Source organism: Thamnophis sirtalis, unplaced genomic scaffold (genome assembly GCF_051295495.1).
Source record: "Thamnophis sirtalis isolate CommonGarterSnake01/CBP01778 unplaced genomic scaffold, rThaSir2_p1.2 scaffold_4, whole genome shotgun sequence".
In the NCBI taxonomy this organism is placed as follows: domain Eukaryota; kingdom Metazoa; phylum Chordata; class Lepidosauria; order Squamata; family Natricidae; genus Thamnophis; species Thamnophis sirtalis.
The window spans coordinates 1,223,773-1,243,974 of record NW_028261384.1 but is presented as its reverse complement, the minus strand read 5'-3'; the positions used below and the strand labels follow the sequence as shown (position 1 = coordinate 1,243,974).

The following is a 20,202-nucleotide window of genomic DNA, read 5'->3' as shown; positions in this document are numbered from 1 at the left end:
CTTCAAATTGGTCTACTTTCACAGGTGCCCTTCATACCCAAGGCGAACCCGTCACACGTTGCCTCCTTACATTTTTCACGACTGCCCTGTGGCCTTTCTCTTTTTCATCCCTGCCTTACACCACTTTTGAAAAACACTATACTTTAAAAAAATTAGAGGGAACATTGCTCAGGACTGTCATGTGTCAAAAGTGGTGTAAGGCAGGGATGTAAAAGAGAAAGGCCACAGGGCAGTTGTGAAGAATCTGATCTTGCAATTGTCGATACACGACCCGGTCTAACAATCACACAGACAGAACCCGGTCTACTAATTGAAAAAGAAGGGATGCGGTCTACCACTCGTGCGGGCAGCACCCGGTCTACCGATACCGCAGACGGCTCTTGGTCTACCAGCCACAAAAGTGCCTGGTATAGAGAGGCCCGCTCTAACACTTGTGAAGACACACCCCGGTCTACCAGCTTGAAGGCAGTACCGGGCCGGCCTGATGCGACCCGGTCTACAAGCCCCCCCGACGTCCCCCTTTTCCTTCCTTCCGTCTTTCCCTCCTCTTCCGTCTTTCCCTCCCTCCCTTTCCTTCCTTCCCTCCTCCCTCCCTCTTTATTTATCTTTTCTTCATTTCTCCCTTCCTCCTATTCCTTTTTCCCTTTCTCCGTGTTTCCTTCTGATGAAAAAAATGTCCTCCTGGGTTCGGCTCCAAGTGGGGGAAAAGACACTGGAGACATGGAGGCTGCTTGGAAAGATGGTTTATTGGTGGACAGGACCACATGGCTTGAGCTCTGAACAGAAAAGGTGATCACATGCTTCAACGTTGGTGGAGAAGAAGAGAAGGAAGGAGTGAGATGCTGAGTCCCTGGTTTTATGCCCTCCCTGCGGCTACATCTTCAAGTCTTGCAACGCTCCCTAGTGGCCAACAAGTGAATGGCGGCTACAGCTTTAAGTCTTGCTATGCACAATAGTGGTCAACAAGTACACTGCGCCTGCATCTTCAAGTCTTGCAATGCATCCTAGTGGCCAACAAGTGTACTGCTCCTGCATCTTCAAGTCTTGCAATGCATCCTAGTGGCCAACAAGTGAACTGCACCTACATCTTCATAGTCTTGCAACGCACCCTAGTGGCTGAGAAGTGAATTGCGGCTACATCTCCAAGTCTTGCAACGACCCTAGTGGTCAACAAGTGTACTGCACCTACACCGCCAAGTTAAGCAATGCACCCTAGTGGCCAACAAGTGAACTGCACCTATCTCTTCAAAGTCTTGCAATGCACCCTAGTGGCTGAGAAGTGAACTGCGGCTACATTTCCAAGTCTTGCAACGCACCCTAGTGGCCAAAAAGTGAACTGCACCTATCTCTTCCAAGTCTTGCAACCCATCCTAGTAGCCGACAAGTGTACTGCGTCTACAGCATCAAGTTAAGCAACGCACCCTAGTGGCCAACAAGTGAACTGCGGCTACATCTTCAAGTCTTGCAACGCACCCTAGTGGCCGACAAGTGAACTGCAGCTACATCTCCAAGTCTTGCAATGCACCCTAATGGCCAACAAGTACGCAGCGCATGCATCTTCAAGTCTTGCAATGCACCCTAGTGACCGACAAGTGAACTATGGCTACATCTTCAAGTCTTGCAACGCTCCCTAGTGGCCAACAAATGAATGGCGGCTACATCTTCAAGTCTTGCTATGCACAATAGTGGTCAACAAGTACACTGCGCCTGCATCTTCAAGTCTTGCAATGCATCATAGTGGCCAACAAGTGTACTGCGCCTACATTGCCAAGTTAAGCAACGCATCCTAGTGGCCAAAAAGTGAACTGCATCTACATCTTCATAGTCTTACAACGCACCCCAGTGGCTGAGAAGTGAATTGCGGCTACATCTTCAAGTCTTGCAACGTACCCTAGTGGCCCACAAGTGTACTGCACCTACATCGCCAAGTTAAGCAACGCACCCTAGTGGCCAACAAGTGAACTGCCCCTATCTCTTCAAAGTCTTGCAACGCACCCTAGTGGCCAACAAGTGAACTGCACCTACATCTTCATAGTCTTGCAACGCACCCTAGTGGCTGAGAAGTGAATTGCGGCTACATCTTCAAGTCTTGCAACATACCCTAGTGGCCCACAAGTGTACTGCACCTACATCGCCAAGTTAAGCAACGCACCCTAGTGGTCAACAAGTGAACTGCACCTATCTCTTCAAAGTCTTGCAACACAGCCTAATGGCCAACAAGTGTACTGCATCTACATCACCAAGTTAAGAAATGCACCCTAGTGGCCAACAAGTGAACTGCCCCTATCTCTTCAAAGTCTTGCAACGCACCCTAGTGGCCAACAAGTGTACTGCATCTACATCACCAAGTTAAGCAACGCACCCTAGTGGCCAAGAAGTGAACTGCGGCTACATCTTCAAGCCTTGCAATGCACTCTAGTGGCCGACAAGTGAACTGCGCCTGCATCTTCAAGTCTTGCAACGCACCCTAGGGGCCGACAAGTGAACTGCACCTATCTCTTCAAAGTCTTGCAACCCATCCTAGTACCCGACAAGTGTACTGCGTCTACAGCACCAAGTTAAGCAAGGCACCCTAGTGGCCAAGAAGTGAACTGCGGCTACATCTTCAAGCCCTGCAATGCACTCTAGTGGCCGACAAGTTAACTGCGCCTGCATCTTCAAGTCTTGCAACGCACCCTAGGGGCCGACAAGTGAACTGCGGCTACATCTTCAAGCCCTGCAATGCACTCTAGTGGCCGACAAGTTAACTGCGCCTGCATCTTCAAGTCTTGCAACGCACCCTAGGGGCCGACAAAATAACTGCGCCTGCATCTTCAAGTCTTGCAATGCACGCTAATGGCCAACAAGTATGCTGCGCATGCATCTTTACGTCTTGCAATGCACCCTAGTGACCGAGAAGTGAACTATGGTTACATCTTCAAGTCTTGCAACGCTCCCTAGTGGCCAACAAGTGAACTATGGCTACATCTTTAAGTCTTGCTATGCACAATAGTGGTCAACAAGTACACTGCGCCTGCATCTTCAAGTCTTGCAATGCATCCTAGTGGCCAACAAGTGTACTGCGCCTACATTGCCAAGTTAAGCAACGCATCCTAGTGGCCAACAAGTGAACTTTACCTACATCTTCATAGTCTTGCAACACACCCTAGTGGCTGAGAAGTGAATTGTGGCTACATCTTCTAGTCTTTCAATGTACCCTAGTGGCCCACAAGTGTACTGCACCCACATAACCAAGTTAAGCAACACACCCTAGTGGCCAACAAGTGAACTGCACCTATCTCTTCAAAGTCTTGCAACGCAGCCTTGTGGCCAACAAGTGTACTGCGTCTACATCACCAAGTTAAGCAACGCACCCTAGTGGCCAACAAGTGAACTGCACCTACATCTTCAAAGTCTTGCTATGCACCCTAGTGGCCAACAAGTACACTGCACCTGCATCTTCAAGTCTTGCAACGCACCCTAATGGCCAACAAGTGAACTGCACCTACATCTTCAAAGTCTTGCAATGCACCCTAGTGGCTGAGAAGTGAATTGCGGCTACATCTTCAAGTCTTGCAACGCACCCTAGTGGCCGACAAGTAAACTGCGGCTACATTTCCAAGTCTTGCAACGCACCCTACTGGCCAACAAGTATGCTGTGCCTCCATCTTCAAGTCTTGCTATGCACACTAGTGGCCAACAAGTACGCTGCGCCTACATCTTCAAGTCTTGCAATGCACCCTAGTGGCCGACAGGTGAACTGCGGCTACATCTTCAAGTCTTGCAACGCACCCTGGTGGCTGAGAAGTAAATTGCGGCTGCATCTCCAAGTCTTACCATGCAGCCTAGTGACCGACAAGTGAACTATGGCTATATCTTCAAGTCTTGCAACGCTCCCAATGGCCAACAAGTGAACGGGGGCTACATCTTCAAGTCTTGCTATACACCACTGTTCCCTCTAAGGTGTGCGGGTGGCAAGAAAACCCCGCGCAGCAGTTTCTAACTGCCGCGCAGGGGCCTTAAAAAATCTAGGGTTAGCATGGGCGCGGGGATGGCAGCAGGAGCTTATGCAGTACAGCTGGTCTCCTAGGACCTCCTGGGCATCGGCTGCACCACTCATTACCGTCAGTCACCCCGTGTTCAGCAAAGCAAACACCGGGAAGTCCTTTGCAGGTGGCTAGAACTGGTTGTCCGCAAAGGACCTCTCCAGATTTGTTTTGATGTGCACGGAGCAACTGACGGTAGTTTGTGCTGGCTGCAGCCGCTCAGACTAGCATCAGTCGCCCCGTGTTGAGCAAAGAAAGCTGCTTGCACGCTGCTCTGCTGCTGAAGTGAACCCCCAAAGCCCCTGCCGCCACCAGAATATCTGTTGCCGCCTCCTCCTCCTCCAACAGCACTGCTGGATTTGGAACCTGATGCTGCGGCTGAGGTGAAGCCGCCAAAGCTCCCATTAGCACCCCCGCCCATGGCAGTGGTGCCTCTCCCTCCACGCAGAGCACCTGAGCTGGCCCCCGCATTATCCCTCCCCCTTCCTCTTCTTCCATGCTTTTGAGGAGCCATGAGGCCGCGGGAGCTAATAGGAAGGTGGCGGAGGTGGAGGCAGTGGCAGGGGTAACCCGGAGCCCAGCTGAGATGCTCTGAGCAGAGGGGGAGGCAGCGCCGCCGCTGCCATGGGCAGGGGCGCCAGCGGGAGCTTTGGTGGCTTCTCCTCAGCTGCAGCGCTGGGCAGCAAATATGTTGGTGCTGTTGGAGGAGGTGGATGCGGAGGCAGCAGTTATTCTAGTGGCAGCAGGGGCTCATTGGCATCTTCAGCGGCAGCACTGCCCCGTGAAAAAAAACAAAGATGGAGCAGATCCATGCAGATGACATCGCTGCAACATGACTGGAGGAGGAATTCTTGGAGTTGAAGTCCACAAGTCTTAAAGCTGTCAGGTTTGAAGACCCCTGGGGTTTTTTCCTCTAAAGGGTTAAGGGTGCAAGTATCTTGTAACCTGACAGCTTTAAGACTTGCGTGCTTCAAATGCCAGACTTTCTGAGCCAACATTTTGACCAACATCTCCCAACCATGATGTGCCCGGCCATGTCTCTATATTGTTTATACAACCCCTGCTGTGTGTAAAGAAATGTCATTATTTGGAATCCACTATTGTTATGTTGACAGACTCCCATTCCTGTTAATTATTTTTACTTCTAATCTTGTGAAAGCAAGCGTGTACGAGCCACAGAAGTTGCTTCCTCATTCCTTTAGCTTCTGTCTTTGTAAGATAGCTAACTCATGTACAAGAAAGTTAATTTTCTTCGCAAATATAGTTTTTATTTTATTTTAACATCTCTGTAAAAAAATCCCTCATGTCGGGGGCTCTCTTTGCTTGTATACTGCTTTTAAACAGGCTGTGTAAAACGCACCAATGTGAAGTTCCTCTGACAAGTAATTATGACGTCATAATTATTCATACCGAAAGGGATTGTGGGTCTGTTGTGTTTGTCGTTACTACGTCCCCGTGTGAAAGACCACGGGTGTCACAACCGGCGGGTGCGTCTTTTGAAACCGTGCTACCGGGGATGGGGCTTTCGGGTTCACTGGGGTTTGCCTCACCATGACCTTAAAGTACTTCATTTAAAAAGGAGTTCTGGCATTTTGGGTAGGGGTGGGAGGGGTGGTTGGGGCTGGGGGTTAGGGTTAGGGTTAGGTATTGGTGTCATAAATGGGGAGGGGTTACACTGTAAACAAAAACACGTCACAAAAGGGGTGGAATCATAACAAAATACGTCACACAAAGGGGTGTGGCTAAAACATAAACAATAACAAGGGGGCGGGGCTTATAAGCCAGATTTTGGTATGTACTCCATACATACTAAGCGTTGGTAAGTGATACTGATATTATATGACACTTTTAATTACTGTAATAGATCCCTGAACTTTGCAATGAGAAGATGTGGCTTAGAGACCTAACAATGAGGAGGGAAAGAAAAAGTTGGGCTGTGAATGACTGTCATCACGGGGAGGGGGAGGGGAGGGGGGTTGTATGTTTAAAACGATATTTGCATCTGTATGTTTTACGCTTAAAAGAAAAAAAATGTATAACTAATGAATGCCGATACAAAAGGCTGTATATTTACTTTATATTGTTATGTATGATTTGTCTTTCTTATGTTGTTGTATTTTTCTTTCTGTTTTTTAAAGGTAATAATGTTTAATAAAAATTATATTTTTTTAAAAAAACACTTTTAATTAAGCGAGTACCTTGAATAAACATAACTTTGAGTTTCAAATAGCACTGATTTCGTTGTTGTCTTAGGTGACATCTGTGAAAAAAATTCAGGTGCTCAGGCATGAAAATATGCCGCTCAAACACTATACTTTTCTGCTCACACTGAAAAAAAATTAGAGGGAACATTGGTTGTATGTATGATTCTAACATCTAGAATATTTTGTTTAAAATGAAAGAATAACAATTACAGTTGAACAAGTGATATCTAACCATAATAATGTATTTATGTTTACCCAATGAACAATTTGTGATTTGATATATAATTGTAAGTGGTAATAATGGAAAGGATACACAAAAATCTGTAACCAAACAACACGCTATACGAAACAGTTGAAGGTTGTATGTTTTGTTTGTTTAAAAAAATAAAAAAAAACTTTTTTTTTTAAAAAAAAGCTGTGCGACTTGTGCCTTGGTGAAAAAATGACCAGAGAAACCCCCAGGGCTGCTCCAACCAATTGTTCTGTCCCAGCCGTCATGAGCTCCACTCAACAGCCTACTCGTGAGGAGGAACCCCTTGTTATTTAGAAAGGCAGGAATACATGGCATTCACTGGCAAAGCTCCAGGTCACACAGGTGATTCACAAGCAGTTTCCGAGTTCCCCTGCAGGGAGCCTCAATTAGCACTTAAATCCCAAGAGCCTTGACCAACCTGGATAGTGACAAGGAAATCCTGGCAAGGAATCTGCTGGAGGGAACTCTTCTGGAGCATGAATGGCAACCATGCCTCCCACATCCCTCCTCTTATATCCCAGCCAGGGAAGGGCTTGTTAATGTCTCCTTCTTTTCCTGGGTAGCTGGCTCTCAATCCTACATTGCACTCCTCACCACACTTCTCTGTCCATACATGGATCTGGGACAGGCCCCAGCTGTTCCTCCCCCTCACTCAGCTCAGGCTCCCAAAACAGCTGTCTCACCACCTGAATGTGAGTAGATGGACCCCGCTCTGCATCTGGCTCTGAGACTTCCTCCTCCTCCTCCTCCTCCTCCTCCTCCTCCTCCTCCTCCTCCTCCTCCTCCTCAGAGCCTTCCGCAGACCCTGATGATAACCCAAGCATCCCCTCCATCTCCTCAACACAACACCAGGGGCTGACCTGTCCTGACCATGGGAAGAAATCACCATGGACTTTATAATAGAGCTGCCAGAGAGTGGGGAAAACACGGTCAAAGCAAGCCCACTTCATAGCCTGTTCCAGTCTCCCGTCAGCCCATAGGATAGTCAAACTATTTGTCAAGCACATTTACAGGCTAAATAGCGTGCCCTGGAGGATCATCTTTGACCTAGTAGGGCCAATTAATGGCTACGTTCTGGAGGGAGTTTGTAAAGCCCATTGCGTCCTCATGAGGGCTTAGTTCTGCATTTTATCTGAGTACGAATGGAGCTATGGAATGCACAAATGCAATAGTTGAACAATATTTAAGATGCTGCATAAGTAATCAACAAACCAATTGGGCAGACCTGCTGCCCTTTGCCAAAGTGGCCTACAATAATGCAGTGCTTATGCTTAAGATCAGGAATGATTTCAATTGTTTAAAGTTAGTTTAGCAAGGAGGAGCTAAGTTCAATTTCTTATTCTTTTTTCCAATATATTTTAGACTGTGTTTGTTAAAAATCTATACTGTGTATGGGTTCTGGGAAGTCCGGGGGGGGGGGGGGGGTTAGGTTGTGGGGGGTTGGGGGGGAGGGTGGGGGGAGGGATATATATCAGGTTTGACGAGACGTGTTAGATTTTAATGTAATTTGACCCAACATGTATACTGTTTTCTCTTATATTTTCATTACTATTATTATTACTATTTTTTTTAAAAAAACTAGGATATGTTAAGCATATTGACATGTAGCGGAAAAACACCAATGAGAGGAGGAGTGGGAAACAGAAGGGAGAAGAAAGATGGGAAGAGAGGGATAGGAGAGAGGGTAAGAGGGGAAGATGAGGAGGATAAGGAGGAGTGGATTGTAGAGAGAGGAGCAGGAGAAAGGGAGGGGAAGTAGAGTAGGAAAGGATGATGGAGGGAAGATAGAAAGTTGGACGGTGGTAGAAGAAAGAGGTGTATGGAGAGTGGAAGTGCTATAATGGGTTTCTATTTTTCTAGGGCATTGTTGACAAGAGGAACTGATGTAATTATTATTTAATACTATATGATACGGGCTATGTATAGTATACATGTGAGTGTGTGTTATGAAAATGAAAATGGAAATAAAAATATTTATAAGTATAATGCAGTGCACAGTAGCACTGGACTAACCCCTTTCCAAATCACCAATGACATGGAGTTGGTCCCCACACCCTAACTCCCTAGGGAGCCACCCTCCTCCATGGTCTTAAAGGAATGGATGGAGTCACTGAAGAACACCAAGGGAGCTCTTCAGGAAGCAGCAAAGACATGCAAAGCGATAAGCCGATAAGGTTCCCCCCAAATCCCTTCCAAATAGGGAGCAAGGTTTCCCTCTCGACTAAGTACTTGAGGCTGAAACTCCCCTGCGAAAAGCTAGGGCCAAACTTCATAAGGCCTTTCCCAATCATGAAAGTTATTAATCCTGTCACGGTGGAGTTGAAGCTTCCCTGCCTGTTAGGGAAAGCACATCCAGCCATCCGCAGCAGTTTGTTAAAGCCCTCAGTAGACTCCCAACTGAGGCCAGTGGACTGGGCAGCTCCAAAACCGATTGTAGTGCAAGGGGAGACGCATTACACAACAAAAAGAATTCCAGAGTCTAGACCGTATAAGGCCGTGATGGCAACCCTATGGCATACGTGCCACAGGTGGCACACAGAGCCCTCTCTGCAGGCACGCAAGCCGTTGCCCCAGCTCAAGTCCATTGCACATGTGTGTACACCTCCCACCGGCCAGCTGGTTTTCGGGCCTCGGCCACACATGCAGGGGATGTGCATGCATGCGTGAGGGGCATGCAGGGGTCATGCGCACAAGGCAGGTGCATGTGGGGGTCACACACATGTACGTGGGGAGTGGGGCACATAGATGGGGTCACACATGCATGCATGGGGGCCAGGGCATGTGGGGTCACGCGCACCCATTGCATGCGCAGGGGTAGAGCGCACACAGGGTGTGGGGTGCACACGGGGAGCACACGTTAGCCATCACTGATATAAGGGAAGACTACAATACCTAGTACGTTGGAAAGGATCCCCAATATCCAAAGCTACATGGGTAAAGAGCTGGGATGTAAAGACAGATTGGTTAACTAAACAATTTCACGATAAATACCCTCAAGGACCAAAACCATCTCCGGGGTTGAGGATGGCGAGGTGATTGATTGAACACTGATTGACTTCCATTTGCATCTTCCAGGAACTTCACTCAAGTTAAGGGGGAAGGCCCGACTGTCAACTCTGAAGCAAACCTGGCTGAAGCCATCTTTTGCTGCCTCATACAAGATGGGGAAGGGAGGGGGAAAGTAGATAGACCTGCTTGGCCTTCGAAACAAAAAGTTCTGCTGTGGGAACCAAGGCCCTCTGAGCAGGTGGCTGTGAGGGGAAGGGAGGAGTGACCAAGCAACCTCTATTGACCATGTGACTGATGACATCGGGAAGGGGGAACTTTTACTTTTCAATAGGTGAAAAAATGTGTGAACTCTCAGAGTTAGTTTTCACCCGATACGTTGTATGCAATAAACTTGTTCTTTGAGGAATCTACCTGCCTTGGAGTAAGTAAGTAAGTAAAATCTTTATTGTCAAAGACCAGCAATACACATTAGTTTTTACACTATATTAAAAAATACTAACATTAAAATATAATTAAAAAGTATTGACATTAAAAGTGGATAATAACATAATGGTCCAAAGATTCTTAAAGGTATGTCCAGATAATTGGCACAAGATGGTACTATACTTCTGTAGCAAATTTCTTTCTTATGGACATTGCAGCAGCACAGAACTTTGCCACTGCATACGTGGTAACCGGGTTAGTGTCCTGGAGGAGAAAGCCTAGATAAAAATGGTCTGCCCTCCCTGGCAATCTCTCTAATAAGGGGAGAATATATGCAGACCTACAAGCTCGCAGTGTAAAAGTACATCTTTCACTTCTCCATTACCACATATACAAACGCATTCAGCTATAGGTGTTCTCTTATACCTGCCCTGGAGGATTGCTGAAGGAAGAATGTTAAATCTGGCTCTGAAGAAAGCTATTCTTTGTTTTGGGGAGATCAGGTCATTTAGATATCTTGCCGATTCCCACACACCCTGTTTGATTCTGTCCCTACTGTGGAGAGGCAACCTATTTAGTTCTTCTTGGAACTCCATGTCCCTCATTTTATTGATTACTACTTGCTTTGCTTGCTCAAAGCCTAGGGGCATTAACAATAATGGTGAGAGCCCATAAGAGCCCAGATTGTGATCAATTGCCTGTTTCCAGGGGGAAGGGAAATTGTCAGTCAACACTAGTGGGGACAGTCCTTCTGGAAAGAAATGCATTTTAAGCCAATAAATAGCAATAGCAATAGCAGTTAGACTTATATACCGCTTCATAGGGCTTTCAGCCCTCTCTAAGCGGTTTACAGAGAGTCAGCATATTGCCCCCAACAATCCGGGTCCTCATTTTACCCACCTCGGAAGGATGGAAAGCTGAGTCAACCCTGAGCCGGTGAGATTTGAACCGCTGAACCGCTGAACTGCTGATCTAGCAGTAGCCTGCAGTGCTGCATTTAACCACTGCGCCACCTCGGATCATCATCTTCCAGGCTCTTACCTGAATTTGAGGCATACCTGTCTCAATTCTTAATTGGGCATTTGGAACCTGCCTTGGAGTTCTGCTTTCAATAGGTGTATTATTTAGAATGCTGACAGTTAAATTAGAAGACCTCCGTTGTCCCTCCCACCTCTGTTATTCTGTTAAAGGCCCCGAGGGTAGATGGGACTCAAGCTTTCTGGATTATGCTTTTGTTTCAAGAAGAAAGTTCCAATCAACTACTGCAACCCCACCTCCCATTCAGATCTGATTCATATTTAGGAGGGTGTTCCATCTTTCAGTCAAAGCTCCCCCTCCACACACCCATCTCCCATCTCCATCGCAGAAACTCCCCCTTGCTCACATCACACAGGGCCTAGGCAGAGCTGTGGGAATTGGTTTATTCCGGGGGAGTCGCAGAGGTTGGTTCCAACAGTTCGGACTGGTTTGGCCGAACCGGTTGCAATTTGCCGGCCTGGGTTGCTGGAACCGGCAGTGATCTCTCTCTCATTCTCTCTCTCTGTCTCTAACACACACACACACACACGCACACACACACACACACACACACAAACACACACACACTTCTTCCATTCCTCTTTCTGGGCTGAAGATGGGTGAGAAATGAAACACGGGTCAAAGTTTAGGCTTTATTGTTAGCTTTTTAACATGGCGCATACACAACCATTTTTTAAAAAAAAATCATCGGAGTCCCTTTACGATTGTCAACCAAATTGCCAAGCAAATCAGTTCAGATTCATTCTTTCTTCCAAGCTAGGAGAGAGCAGAAATCAAGACACAAAGCACGTGTCAGCTCCTCTCCATTAGTTAATTTGTGTTTGTATTTCCCTCCCCTGATCCTATGTAAGCAGCCCTGAGTCCCCTCAGGGAAAAGGGCGGCCTATAAATTGTAATAAACCTTAAACCTTAAACCTTAATTAGGAAAGAAAGACCATGAGACTCCATTCGTAGAAATCAAATGTACTTTTACTAATTAAAAATGGTTAAAGAGAATGCATAGCGAAGTCTGGTTAATTAGGCGCGAAAGCAGTTGATATATAGAATAGCCCATTCCCCACCCCTTGGCATCACAGTCCCAGCCCAATCATAAGTCTTCCAAATGTCAGGTGTGAGATAACTTCAAAAGGCATCATGAAGATGGAATGTCAGTGCCGTTAGACCTGGCGGGAAACACCCACGCATGCGCAGGCCGATCAGTTGGTGAACTCCAGAACCTTCCACCAGCACAATGAGTAACCCCTCCCAAATACCATGCCCTCCCTCCCCGTTTCATGGCAGCTGAAGCGATAGCAAAGCAGAAGCTGACAGCAAGCTTCTTATGGAAAGGAGGGTCTGCATATTTGCCAGGAGGGGAAAAACACTTTGCAGTGGTATTTTGAATGTTGCACTTGGCCTTCTTCCTAGGGATGCTCTCTCCCTAGAGGGCGAGGTTGTCAGAGGCTTCCTAGAGACCCGAGGTGGTCCAGGTCAGAAGGAGACTCCACAGAAGGAAGGGCATCCCCATAGCAGTTGAGAGACCTGCATCTGTGGAGACAAAAACAGGATAAGAGATGGACAGATCAATGTGGCGGCGAGTTAAGAGGCCTACAGTTCTGAAGACAAAAAAAGGGGTGAGGGGAGGGAGGGGGTAACATGGTAGTGAGTAGGTCATCTAATCCAACCTCCACTCCACCAAAGCAGGAGACCCTACACCATTTCTGACAGAGGGCAGTCCAGTCTCTCATTGAAAGCCTCCAGTGATGAAGCTCCCACACCTTCTGACAGCACCTTCTGTTCCATCAGTTGATTGCTCTCACTGTCAGAAAAGTTCTCCTTATTTCCATGAATGTCTCCTTGGTCAGTTTCCATCCATTATTCCTTGTCTGGCCTTTGGGTACTTTGGAGAATAGCTTGACCTATTCCTCACTGTGGCATTGGGGTGGGATGGGCACCGTCAAAGAAAAGAAGTGATTGTGTGTGTGAGGGGGGCATCAGGAAGATTGAGAAGGGAAGCCGGAAGCATTGCAGCGAGATTGGTAGGGAAAAGCGGGCTCTGCCAACATTATTCCTTGTCTAGCCTTCCAGTGCCTTGAAAAATAGCTTGACCCCCTCCTCTCTCTGGCAGCCCCTGAAACTTTGAAATATTTGATAAGTTCTCATTTTATTCTCCCACCTAAGTAGTTTATGAAGATATGGAAGCATCCTGAGCCTCAGACAGAACCTTGTGGATCTCCAGTGCTTCCTTCCTTCCAATTAGAAGTAGTACTGTTAAGGACTACTCATTGAGTACAGTTTGTCAGCCAGATACAAATCCATCTGGTGGTGAGACATGGTCCATATGGGAGTCTCGGAGCTGTTTGGGGAGGGGTTCTCTTAAAATGTTTTGCTTTTCATCCAAGGAAATTAAAGAATCTTCTTGGATGAGAAGCGAAACATTTTCAAAGAAAACACCAAGAAAATCATAAGCTACATTATTGAGAATCTCCATAGACATTTGGTCCATCTGGAACTGACTTGGTTCTCCAGCAGCTTCAGATATGACTGAGAAATTCCCTCAGACCCTTGAACCCCACGTTCTCCCTTCTTCTAGCCTCTTACCTTTCAGTTTTTCACAGTTGAAGCGGCTGTAAACCTTCAGGGACTCCAGCCGGAGGAAGATTCCCTTTTGGGTCGTTGTGTAGTTGGTCACGGTGAAGGTCTCATAGGGTGGGATGAGAATTTCCTTTTCCATTTTATCTAATGCGAAGTCATGAATGGGCACTCCGTAACAAGTCTTGATAGAGAAGAAGGTGTCCCCACCATATCTTTGGGCCACCTTTTTGTCCAATGAGGAGGAAGCAAACTGTCCGAAGCGGACTACCGCCTTGTTGGAGGTGGCGAAATGGATGCCGTTTATCCCGCGGAAGACCTCATAGCAATCGGATGTCTTCTTCTTGGCCTGAAGAGCTTTGGTGAGGAGGAGGTGGAAGTCCTTGAAGGCATATTGGTCGTAAGAATCCTGGGATTTCCCAGCTCCTCTTGCAGCAGTATTGAAATCACGGTACAGGCTATCTCCGACTGTGTAGGCCACAATCACAATGCCATAAATACGATTGAAGCTGCCGACAGTTTGACCGAGACTGTTCCAGTGGCTCTTGGCCTTTTCCCAGGTTTCAACATATTTTTCTGGCAGGGGAATCTTTCCTGAGTTCTTCAGCTCATCCTCTCTCTTGGGGTTGCAGTCAATGTACTGGTCATCTGCAGAATTCTCGGACATGTCGAGAGTAATCTGATTGCTAGGCAACCCCTGTCCGGGAAAATTGAAAGTGAGGAAGGACATGAAGGAAAGGAAAGAGTCCAACAGCTGATGAAGCCAACCTGACCCCGGTTGTCTTTCAACTCCCAAAGGAGGGGAAGCTAAAGGGGTCCCAGTGGATTTTACTCCACCACTCATGTCCGACTCTCGGGAATGAGGCTCATCTCTCTTTCGAGACCACTGAACCAGAAGACATCTCTGCAGTCATGTGGCCAGCATGACGTAAGGGAGCACTGTCGCCTTCCCATCTAAGCAGTATCTATTTATCTACTCACGTTTTCATGCTTTGGAACTGCTAAGTTGGCAGGAACTGAGGTCAGTATGGGAGCTCGCCCTTTGTCAGGCCTGCAGTTTTCTTTTGGATCGTTGGCTTGCCACACTTTCTATTATTGTTCTGTGCCTTTCTTTATTGTGGGAAAATGGGAGGGGGGACTGTACGGAGTCAATTACTGTGCAGCCATAACAAAATTCTTTCTAGAAAGCCATGCTCATCTTTGTCTCTGCACCTGACAGGAACTGGATGGGTGGAACTGCCAGCATGGCACTGGGAAATTGGACCATGGGATGGGCTTGTGGGTGTGGGGGCAAGATCTTGAACTTTCAATTAGGTGGAGAAAACCTGGAAGCTTTCAGAGTTGGGTTTTCCCAGATGTGCCAACATGGCTCTCTTCATAAATTGGGATTTTGAGGAATCCTTTGCTTTGGACTCTGATTTAATTTTGGGTGCTATTTGGAACCCTGACACCCTTACTGTCAAAATCCCTCAAGACCCGCTTAGACCACCAGGCATGGAGGTTCCCGGCAACTAGCCACATTCTTTCTTTTTTTACATTTAAAATTTTATTTTTATATAAACAATCCATTTTCCATGAACCAGTGTCTGGGTATAAATATTATGTGCCAACATTAAAATATACAGTCTTATTCAAAATTTAATCTCATAATTTAATTTCCAATGCCTTAAGTATCTAATATTATAACAATCCCATTGTAATTTATTTAAATCTATTAGTTATCTATTAGTTCTATTAGTTCTATTGACTATTAATAAGTTTTCTATGCTTTAGATATCTTTTTTTCCCCTATTAATTATTATGTCTGTTCTCTAACCACCGGTAAAAAGATTCCCAGATTGTATAATAATTGGTTTGTTCTTTCTCTTTGATAGCCAGTGTCAATCTGTTCATTTCTGCACATTCTAATATTTTCCTAATCACATTCCCTTTGGTCAGGATCTCTTCACTTTTCCAGTTTTGTGCAAATACAATCCAAGCTGCTGTTGTAACATGAATAATCAAATATACATTTTCTTTACTAGCGACTAGCCACATTCTCAGATAGTTCCATGGTGGTGAATATTTTGCTGTCTCCATGGTTTCTGAATATTTTAATATATTTATAATATTTCCTTTTCAAAATGGCCTGTAAGCTTGCCACTCCAGCAGCCGAATCAGAGGAGGAGGAGGAGAAGGAGGAGGAGGAGGAGGAGGAGGAGGAGGAGGAGGAGGAGGAGGAAGAGGAGGAGGAGGAGGAGGAGGTGGCGTGGGAGTCAGGGCCAGCATCAAGGCAACCTGAGAGCTCTGAGGGGGAAGAAGGAATGGAGCTGGCAGAGAGAGAGAGAGAGAGAGAGGGAGAGAGAGAGAGAGAGAGAGAGAGAGAGAGAGAGAGAGAGAGAGAGAGAGAGAGAGAGAGAGAGAGAGATGTGCAGCCTGGACCGCCTGTCAGCCCTCAGATGGAGAATCAACAGCCCCCAGGTCTGGAGGTGGCTGATGAGGAAGAGGAGAAACAGCTGGGTCCAGTGCCTGATGTGCAGATGTGCAGAAGAGGAGAGGAGAGCAGTGGAAAATTTATGGGCTGGTCCTTGGGACAGAAGAGCCACCGCTGCCAGCGAAGCCCCACACTAGCTCTGGGGATAAAAGGCAGGGGGCAGAGATGAATAGGTGTGGCAGACAGCTATTCATCTCCCTGCCAGACAGACTTGTTAGCCTGCATTGAAAGAGAAACTGCTGGCACTCCTAATAAACGAATCATTGATTTAACTACAGAGGGTTTGTCTTCTTTGGGGAGCTGAGTCAGAACATCTGGCCTTGGCCAGGTTTATATGGCCTTGCAATGACCCATGTGGGAGCTTTTCTTCTTCATCACCTCTCCTTTTTTAGACACAACCAAGGGCTTAACGGCAGGAAGTGGCTTTTGAGTCAAGTGGGGGTGGGTGGGAACAGACAGCTGCCTGCCTGCCTGCCTGGAAACCCCTTCCCATTTAAAGAGGAGGACACCACCGTTGACAAAGCTGCTCGGTTCATACCAATCCAATCATGCATAATGCAATGACGACTGCTATGATGATGGCCTTCTTCATCGCGACTCCTGAGAAAAGAAGAACAAGGAGAAATCACAGTTGCGTGTGAATCCCCACCCACGATCTTCATAAAACATCAATCAGATCCCGTCCATAAAGGGGAATCTTTGTAGGTTACCGAGGGTTGACACGAGGGGTCCTTGGGGGTCTCTGAGCTCAGTGGGATTTCCCCCCCAGATGTTTCATGACCCAACTAGGCTACATTATAGGTGCTAGAAGGAAAGGAGATGTGGAGGGGAGGAGGGGGGAAAGGATTGCGGGGCCCTTGATGCTCTCTGAGCTTAGAGGTTTCCTTGCAGATGCTTCATGACTCAACTACCAAAGTTTATCAGTGCTAGAAGGGAGGAGGAAGAGGAGGAGGAGGAGAAATGTCTGTCCTTCCCCAAAAAACGAACCCAAAGTTGAGTGGAGGGAATGCGAAAGCTTTTGTGGGTTAGCTTCATGGGCCTGACATACAATTTTGTGCCCCTGAGTAAACTGACATTTAGATTCTGGCTGCACCCGATGTGTAATTAGCCCAAAGGTGGTGGAAAAATTGGGTTTAAGACTGAGAACTATGAAAGTACTCTTTGCCTTTTGCCAGTTGGATGGGTCAGTGTCTGGGGGGAGGGAGTCTATTTTGTAACCAATACAGTAGAAATGTGGGTGGGAGATCACCAAGAAACCTCGATTTTTGTCATCGTGCCAGGGATGGATTGGCCCCTCATACTGGGATTACTTTGGCTGTGGAAATGGAACCCGCAGGTGAATTGGAGGAAAGGATGGCTATGCATCCATGCAGGAAAACCACCAGAGGGGGAGGGGAAGGTCTCCAACAGACTGCAACAGACCTAGCAGCCGTTACGCGGGAGAATCTTGAGGGGGAGGAAAAAATTATGCAAGAATATTGGGATCTCAAAGAGGTTTTCAGCGAAAGGGCTTCCGACAAATTCCCTACCCCCCCACCGCATAACTGACTGCAGCATAGAAATCCTCCCAGGGGAAAAACTCCCTAAGCCACAGATTTACTCAATGACCCCATGTGAAATGGAGGAGTTACGCAATGTCATTGATAAAAACTTAAACTTCATACAACCTGTTGGGCCGCAAGTGATCGCATCCGTCTTGTTCAGAGAGAAAAAAGCTGACGCTTATCGTTTGTGTGTCAATTACAAGAACCTGAATGCCATTTGCATGGAAAACATGTATCATCTGTCCCCCATGAAGGACATGTTAGCTCATTTGGGCAAGGGAAAATTTTTCACGAAATTAGATTTAAGAGAAGCCTACTACAGCGTCAGAATAAATGAGGGAGATGAATGGAAAACTGCTTTTAATTGCCATTTGGGATGTTTCCAATTTAGAGTACTCCCATTTGGACTTCAGGGGGTGCCAGCAGTCTTCATGCAATTAATAAACGAGGTGCTGCATGAACACCTGTACAAGGGGGTGTTAGTTTACCTTGTCTACATGGAAACATGTGAGGAACCCGTGACAGGTGCACTTAGTCCTGAAGAGACTCCGGGCCGCTGAACTTTATGCCAAATTGTCTAAGTGTGAATTTCACCAGGAGATAATTGATTATTTGGGGTACTATATTTCCCATGAGGGCATCGAGATGGACCCGGAGAATGTCCGGGCTGTTACTGAATGGGCAGCTCCTCGCACCAGCAAGCAGCAGCTACAAAGTTTTTTTGGGTTTGCTAACTTCTACCACCAATTTATATCCTCATTTGCGAGCAGTGCAATCCCCATCACGAATCTCCTAAAATCAAAGGGAGAAACTAAACCTGGACCTAGTAAGCCCTTGAGCTGGATTATGGACTGTCAAGCAGCGTTCGAGAAGTTGAAGCAGCTGTTTGCAGCTGAACCAGGTTTTTTTTTTAATTTTTAAAAAAAATTTAATTTTTTTTATCATAAAACCTTTTTATTTTCCATTTTCATAACATATAATCACATGTATACTATTTCATAGCCAATATCATGTTGTGTTATTAAATAATTACATCAATTCATCTTGCCATCAACTCCCCCAAAAACCCCCAATTATTGGCTCTTCTGCTCTCCATACACCATATTTATGCCTTATCCAAAACTTTCTTCTGCCTCTCTCCTTCCCCTCCCTACCTCCTTTCTTCCCTCCATCATCCTTTTCTACTCTACTTCCCCTTCCTTTCTCCTTCTCCTCTCTCCCCTTTCCACTCCTCCTTATTCTCCTCATCTTCCCCCCCTTACTCTCTCTCCTGTCCCTCTCTTCCTATCTTTCTTCTCTCCTCTGCTTCCCACTCTTCCTCTAATTTGCTTGGTGTATTTCACAGCTGAACCAGTTTTAAAAGATCTGGACATTGGCGCACTGTTTGTGGTCCAAGCAGATGCAAATGACATTGCTGTGGGGACAGTGTTGCTCCAAACAAATGCAGATGGGAACCCACAATCTTGCGCCTACACCTCCCGTAAGCTAACAGAAATGGAAAGAAGATGGGCCATATGGGAAAAGGAACCTTTTGCCATCTGGTGGGCCTTGATAACCTGGTGATATTTCCTGGAGGGGGCAAAGCACCAGGTCAGTGACCGAGCAGGAAGCGTTGGCAGCTTGTAAAAAGCGAGCCATGCGGGACACCTCTATGTCGGACATAGCAGCGGGGCGGCCAAAAGCTGCTTTCAAGCCCCTGTTGGGTTCAGGGCTGCAAATTGAGCTCCGGCTCCTCTCGCATCCTGCCCCCATTGAACGCGGTACCTTCCAGCCATCCCCAGGACTGCCGTTGCAGGTGGCGCAGTTGGCCGGCAGACCGAAGCCCAGGTGCTGCCTGTTGCGGATGCCCCGCAGAGTCGGGGGTTGGCTGCCATTCCCCATCACCTGAGTGGTCCTTCTCACCTCGCGGGAAGAGCCCGCAGTAGTGCTGGAACCAAGCCACGAGTTGAGAGCCCAAGAGGCTGCCTATCAGGCTGGCCATCCTCCCTCCGGGTGGGAAGCAAAAGCCAGGCATGGCCGGACACTCCGCCAGCAGAGCCGCTAACCGGCCACCACTCTGCAGAGGAGCGGAGAAAAGGGCTGGGCTTGGAATAGGTGCAGCCGTGGGACACCTCTATGTCGGACATAGCACTGGGGTGGCCAAAAGCCGCTTTCTTTCTTTTGCGGCAAAAGAAAGAAAGGGCCAGTCCGCCAGCAGAGGCTGGCTGCCCCGACACAGAGAAAGAAAGCTGGTGGGCTGCCCTCCCTGCCTCTCCTACCCCCTTCCCTAAAAGTGAAGAAACAAACACACACACACACACACACACACACACACACACAAATTACTTACAGTTACTTACAAATTACATTAATTTCTAAAGCACCCATCTCGCCTAAGCAGCTTTGCACAGTTTGCAACTGCGTAGTAAAACCCTAGAAACACCTGAATTTAAGCATAGATAAAAGAACAGAGTTCAAGCAGACATTTTCAGTGTGAATTCCACCCCACCCCACCCAGGTCTCTGACTTACGAGGTGTGGATGATCTTGAATTGAACTTGTGCGAGTCCCTTGAGCTCTGCACGACTGTGGTCACCTACCACAAAGTGTCTGCTAAGAGGTGCTTCGGTGGCCCCTCCCTGTCTTAGTGACTGCCAATGGTTGAGGAGCAACTTAGGGAAGGC

The 20,202-nt window shown here is 47.1% G+C and overlaps 1 protein-coding gene across 1 annotated transcript; it reads right to left on the bottom strand.

The window, feature by feature from the left end:
- Window positions 1-11,570: 11,570 nt before the first annotated feature.
- On the bottom strand, window positions 11,571-20,107 carry LOC148045708 (erythroblast NAD(P)(+)--arginine ADP-ribosyltransferase-like). The gene is made up of 4 exons (XM_087712290.1): window positions 20,051-20,107; window positions 16,535-16,596; window positions 13,533-14,220; window positions 11,571-12,479 (listed from the first exon to the last, which is right to left on the bottom strand). The coding sequence occupies exons 2-4, from the start codon at window positions 16,586-16,588 to the stop codon at window positions 12,400-12,402; spliced, it is 822 nt and encodes a 273-aa protein (XP_087568416.1). The 5' UTR covers window positions 16,589-16,596; window positions 20,051-20,107; the 3' UTR covers window positions 11,571-12,399.
- Between the last annotated feature and the right edge of the window lie 95 nt (window positions 20,108-20,202).